Source organism: Lygodium microphyllum, chromosome 23, assembly GCF_053477565.2.
Source record: "Lygodium microphyllum isolate KBCC chromosome 23, Lygodium_microphyllum_v1.1.10, whole genome shotgun sequence".
Classification (NCBI taxonomy): domain Eukaryota; kingdom Viridiplantae; phylum Streptophyta; class Polypodiopsida; order Schizaeales; family Lygodiaceae; genus Lygodium; species Lygodium microphyllum.
In genome coordinates, this window is record NC_141157.1 from 38,632,096 (window position 1) to 38,638,857 (window position 6,762).

Below are 6,762 nucleotides of genomic sequence, written 5' to 3' on the forward strand. Positions count from 1 at the left end.
AACAAACAAAAGGAAAGAGGTAATCAATCCAACTAAAGTAGAGCTAAAGTTATCCACAACCACATTTGAGAAAGTGTACTCATTGGCTCAAGAAGCACTAACCCTTAACTTATGGGGCCTCTCTTAGATAACCATTTAAGTAGACTCTACAAGAAGTCATCACTACAACTATTGGAAATAATGTGAAAATCCCTTACTAGGTAATACTTACTATTCCTTTGTAACTACAAATAATGAAGTAAAAAAGCTTTCACATGTGTTGTATGTTCCATAGATTAAGAGGAACCTCTTTTCTATTACTTTGATAGCCCACCTTGACCATGTAGTGAGATTTACTATTACAAGTGTAGAACTTTTCGTCAATAGCCGCCATTGGAGTGGCATAAGGAGACTTTGTCATTAAATATTTGGTCACATTAGATTTGCATTACTAAATGAGATACATGAGCAAGGTATGATTGGTCACTTATCTATAGTAACAAAGATGCAAAAATTGTGTGAACCTTATAAGATGGACAAGCAACAAAGAAAGAAAATTCCACAAGAAAGCAAGAATAGAGCAAAGACTTCTCTAGTGTTGATGCATGCTCACTTATTTAGTAAGATGTATATACAAGCTTTGGGGAAATCTTTCTATTTTTCACAAATGACAACAAGAGATGTAGATGTAAAAATTACACGACACAGTGGACAAAATTTGAGCAAGGAATAGAGAACACAACAAATATGAGAAGAATAGAAACTACTTTAATTTCAAATTAATTGATACAAAGATGGTTGTGTGCACCCATGTGCTTCCATTGTGAAACTTAGATGGCGATCCAAACAAATGATAGGCAAAGAGTTTAAGGGTAGCTAAAAAAACTCTAGCTAAGTGAAAGATAGAATACCAATGGCTTTTTGAGGGATCAAATACCCTTGTAAGAGCAAAGGAATCAAATATTAGCTAACGATACCTCATACACCTTAACAAGATGGTATTGTCGAACATCGGAATTAATCTGCTATGAAAATGGTAGAAGATGACCACTAGTCTCATCTCTTTGTGCAACACTAGGCCCAAACATTAATGTGCAAAACCCAAACATTAGCTTTGCTTCTTAGCATTTTGAAAATGTTCTCCAACAAGCCTCGTAAGTAAGAATCATGAAAAGCTAGATTGGGCAAAAGATAGTGATTGATTCCGAGAAAGCAACTTATGGTTATCGTTTCTTTTTAGGTTCATGAATTCTCTCTTTGATTGATAAGATGCAACCAACAGTAGTAGCACCTTCCACTAAGGATGCAAGCAAGGCAACTTGATTTGCTACATGAAGTGGTGTGGTCAAGGAATATCCTACAGCACTCGTGAGCACAAGATGGAAATGCAACTATGATAACATGTGACAACTAGAGCCGCACAACTATTGCTAGAAATCCAATGTTCCATGCATAGACCAAACATATAGAGCATATCATTGTGTATGCGATTTACTTGATGATGGGATAGTAGAGCTACTCTACTATACAACAAACCTTGCAAACACGTGTAGGGACCTAAAATGGATTAGGGGGCACTTATGGAGATCAAAGTAGACTTGTAAAATAATGGGTACTTGCTGTGTAAACCTATAAGACATGTAGGAACCTGTAGGTATCAAGAGAGTAAGAAATACCTTGCTCCTCTTCCACTATTTGTTCTAATGTCTGAATGGGCTAAGATGCTATTGTATCACTATCAACCACTACCAAAGATGATGTACCTACACCTAAACTTGAAATTTGCATGGGTTCCAAGACTTCAGGAGTGTGCCAAGTTCCTCCTCAAGCTAGTTGATGCACCCCTTTAGGGTCATAATTAGGAAGGGAGGGTCACCTCTCTATTGCCTTCCTGACTCAGGTCGCCTCTGCTTTTTCCTCGAACATGGCAAGTACATGTTACTTGGCTTCAACAAGGCTCTTACAAAGGATATGTTTTAAGTTCATATTTAAAGACTCAATGTTGGACCAAGGAAGTAGTTCACCTATTGCTGGACAGGATCCATGGTCCTCAAAGTCAAAAGGCCCCCATATGAGGAGAAGCAATGTGTGAGCCCATCCATTTGTCGGGTGTTGTCTTTCATGTCACATGAGATCTATGTGACTCAATATGATGTTTTTTCCCTTTGCTTTTATGTGGGGGGAATGATGAGGTACCTTTGAACTCCCTTTAAACATTTGGACAGGTCTGGTCTCCCAGCCAAGTGGACTGAAAAGTTAGCTATTTCCCGGACAGTGCCAATGACTGCATTCCAACCCCTTGTGTATAGATGAAAGTCATAGCAAGCTTTCATCTGCTTGTTTTATAATGCCTATTGCAGAACTATGACATTTGAGCCCCATTTGACCCCATCAGCAACTACTTCTAACTACTCGTTCCACTGCTGGCACTCATATTAGCAACAGAACTTCTGGAGCACCTTCAATAAATTAAGGGTGCTGAAAGGATACGGAAAACTGAATAGAGCATGTAATAAAGGCCAATGCTAAATTTAATACACAACTCTTCCATGTTAGCCTTTGGAGTAACAACTCATCGTGAAACAATCATCTCACTGTTGCTAGCTTTCATCTAATTCCCTCCCATCCGGTTCCAAGTTGCCAGTCTGATGATGCATTATCAGGACATCTGATCCACCATATCCGACGATCATTTAAACATGTATTTGCAGTATCAGTTGATCTGTTTATGAAAAAGAGCCTTTCTTCAAAGTGGACAATAATACACATTAGTACCAGAAATACCAGACAATAGTTTATACATACTTGAAGTATCAGTTGATCTTTGTATGAAAACATCATTTCTTCAAAGTGCATGATAGTACACCTTAGTACCGGACATATTAGCCAACTCAGGCAAGATAAAAACCAACCATCATTGTTCATGCTAAATACACTTCATTTCTACTGTTGACAGGCAGACAAAATGGGGATGTGATATCACAGCCAGTCACTTGGAAGATTTTGTTAACAATTTACCATCGAGAATTTATAGAAATGACAAAGTGGCTCATCTGTAATATGTATATGCAGTGCCAATCCTGACGTCTTAGAACTCAAGACCTACCAGCGCATCTGCTTTTACCAAAAACCAAAAATTACAAGGACAGGTTGCACAAGTATGCAATTGCTAGTACAACAAAAACTATCAATAGTCAAATACTTGCTATTGTGGAATTGGGGCTGTTCATGGTTACCTTACAACTTTAGCCATGCTATGCCTCAGCGTTGAAAGGCTTCAAAACCTTATGGCCATTCATGTTAGCTACGGCCATTCTATGCCTGGGATTGCAATGTATCAAAACCATTGAGCTTGGAGCTTAGATACAAAACGAAGGTCATAAATAAAGACACCTTTCAAAGCATCCACAGAAGGATAGGGCACAGGTCCCTCCAACAAAGGGACAGTTGGGATTACGATAACAATGCCAATTTATCATACTGCTCCACATGTAAGACTGAGGCTTGCACTGATGTCGAATTTCCATACAAGTATCATGCTACCAGAACAGCAGCAACACACCCTTGCAACATCACAGGGCACTGTCATGCACTTCCTTTCCCCCAGCTTGGTCCACTGTATATTCACCCTTCCTGAAAAAGCAGGCACTAAGGTAGGAACTCTTCCGTTTGTAACCAGCAGGACCTCGCCAGTCAGGCGGGGTGATCCTCCCAAACTGCCTGATGAAGTTGACTCTGTAATTGTTGAGATGAGCCATGGGCATTCTGGCTGCCCAATCATCAGCTTGTATGCACTGTTGACCCACTTCACCCTATTGCTCGGGTCTGTGATGAATGCAGGCAATGATTCCTTCTCAAGCTGCTGCTTTACCTGTTCTAAACTATCTGAGAGTGTAGAACTCTCTGATTGTACCTCGGTTATACTCTCCAAGCTGACTGTGGAACCAACTAATTTCAGAGGCCGAGGCATAATCACAGAATTATTGCTTCTTACTTTGGAACCCTGAATTGAAGGCCAACCTATACTTCTACTCACTGTGGTGAGATAACTAGTGAGACCTTTGGACAAAGCACATGGAGAGCATCCTTGTGCCATTTCCACATCAAGGACAAACTTCTTTAAAAATCCCCAGAGTGTGGCTGGGGAGTGCTCACCAGATCCCCTAAACTTAATGTTGAATCTGCCCATCATAGTGGGAATGCCCAGTGGATCAATAAATGGCAGTAATTCAGAGTGCCTGTCCATTGCATCCTTCATGGCTTTATCATAAGCCCTGTTGTGCCAAACCACGTTTTCTCTCTGGTCTAGGAGTGCAACAGGCTCATTTGAGTTGCCATAAGTCTGCTCTATGTAGGCAATATCGCAGAAAAAGCCATCTGAATGATTTCGGCTGGTAGAGGAGCAGTGATCTGATCCAATAGCCCTAACAGCATCTGATGCAGGAGAACATGCAGAAACTGATGATTCGGGAGGCGAATCTGCACGAGATGATGTATCAGGTAAGAGACAAAGGGTGATCAGAGGCTTAGAACTGACAACCCCTGCCTCTTCATCATGCTTTAGCTTTGCCTCGATCTCGACAGCTGAGATTTTGCTATCCACAGTTCCTGAACGTTCCATTGCAGCCTCTGAGTGCAGTAAAAATCCTGAGACTGCAGAGGGCTGGGGGGTGGCTCCTAATACAACCCCGGATTCTGCACAAGATCGAGAGATGGCCGCAGCTGCACAGCCTGCAGAATGAAGCTCTGTCGAGAGTCTTTCCGTCACATTATTGCCACCTGGTGCTAATGTCAACTCTGTACAAGAGTTCAAGGCCTCAGGTGCAAACTGTACATCTTCAGAGGGCTTCAAAGTAGCTTCAGGTGAAGCCCTTGACTGATGCATCAAGGTGATAACATCAGCCGTGGAGGAGAGACCTGTAATACCTCTGATCATCTCTACAAACCCTCCAGATCCTCTAGGAGGGTTCGCTCTCCGGTCAGGGAAAACTGAGGGCGGGGCACTTGCCGCAGCTCTTTCCATGAAGCCTGCATCCTGTTCCATAATCCGAGCACTCTCTGCAACAGCTGCAGAGACGGGGGATATGGCACACTCTGTCTCCCCTCCTTGCATGCCTTTGGACATAAACATCTGACCACTTGCAAGAGAGTCAGCCACTCTTCCCGCCAGACTGCTATCAGCCTGCAGGCAAGCGTTGCTGTTGCTCATGTTGCTTCTTTCCTTGGTGTCCCATTTTGCCACTACCATGGAGGGCCTCTTCATACCTCTTGGTGACAGGATAGCGTCCCCCTTCCTCTTCCTCGATCTCCGGCTCCTCCCTGTTTGCGGCACTTGCTTACCGAAAGGGACTTCAAAAGAAACAATGGATGAACTTGCGTCTGAGAGAGAGGGAGGCAATGAAGGAGGTACAGCAATGGTGGCAGGCTTGGGCGCAATGGGTCTGTAACGAGCCATGATTCGGTCAGCTTTGGTGGGGAGCACCGCCGGAACGGTGCCATAACGAGTGATGCAGCAACCGCTGAGCTTCATGGGAGCGAGATTGCAATGGACACCAAGCAGTCTAGATATGGCCAAGCCTTTAGGCCGCAGTTCGAACACAAGGTATGTGCAGTGATGGGTGAGGGTTACGCGAGCGAGGCGTTGAGACTTTAGCGGGACCTGTGACCATAGATTGCCATCACGGGACGCTTGAGGCAGTGCCAAACCCTAGTCAGATGTCAAGGTTGCTCCTGACAGGCGGATTTGCTCCAATGGAGGAAAAGATGAAAGATGGCAGAGCTTGGCTTATCCCACAAAAGCAAATTAGGCTTGGCTGTGCTGCTCTGAGAGAGGCGACGTTCTTCAGTGAAAGAGCTCTGCTGATGTCTGCCACAGAGCCTGATTCTTCTTCTTTCCAGATGCCCCTTGTCTTCTTCACAGTGCTTCTCTCTCAGAATGGAAGCAGTTTCCACAGAGGATTGCAGAAGGGCCTAGACAGGGAGGATAATGCTTCTCCATCGCTTCCCCAATTTGGCAATGGTATCCATTTGGAGGGTCTTCGAGACCGAACAGCTGCCGAGCCAACAACAAGCATCACCTTCGGAAACGCCCTTTGCCCAATTCGGTAATTGTCGCCTATGAGCCCCGATTGCCATATCTCCCTCGATCGACAGGCCCAACGTGGCGGGGCCTGATTTGCAGGGGCATTGGAAGCATACAGTTCCAACCAATAGAACGGGGCCGCGTGGAAGGCGCCATCTGTCACCCTGCATCTTGGCAATCTCTACAAGGGCCACGTCACCGGCGGGGGGCGCTGGGCGAGCAGTGAGCACTGCCAAAAAATAAGAGGCGAATTTTGCTGTTTCCAGAAATAAATAAACAAACAAATAGAGGAAACGCGGCCAGAAGTGGCACGATTTGCCATATCGAGCAGCAGAACCGCCAAATTAGATAAACCAGGTGTCAAATCGTCCGAGCCACCTGGCGAAAAGCTGAACTGACCAAGGGATGGGACCCAGAGCGCTGTCGGCCCAGCGGCCAGCGTCCCCGATTGGGCCACGTGGGCCAATGGGAGGGCGGTTGTGGGTTCGGGGGATCCAGTGACTGGGTTTGCTTGTGCCAGACGTAATTGGGCGCGCCAGCGGAGCCGGCACGTGATGCATCAAGGCGTCTGGCCAATGGGAGGCGTCCTGCCCACGCGAGCGGGCTGCACGGCCATTCCGCCAGTTCATCGACACGCGTCCATGCGACCGTGGTGGGGGCCTTCCCCAATCGTTGAACTCGCACGTGCTTGAATCTGCGCC

At 45.1% G+C, this 6,762-nt stretch overlaps 1 protein-coding gene across 1 annotated transcript; it reads right to left on the reverse strand.

The window, feature by feature from the left end:
- Positions 1-2,810: 2,810 nt before the first annotated feature.
- Positions 2,811-6,196, reverse strand: LOC148016084 (uncharacterized). Its single transcript, XM_087664654.1, has one exon. The coding sequence runs from the start codon at positions 5,507-5,509 to the stop codon at positions 3,455-3,457; it is 2,055 nt and encodes a 684-aa protein (XP_087520780.1). The 5' UTR covers positions 5,510-6,196; the 3' UTR covers positions 2,811-3,454.
- Positions 6,197-6,762: the final 566 nt, after the last annotated feature.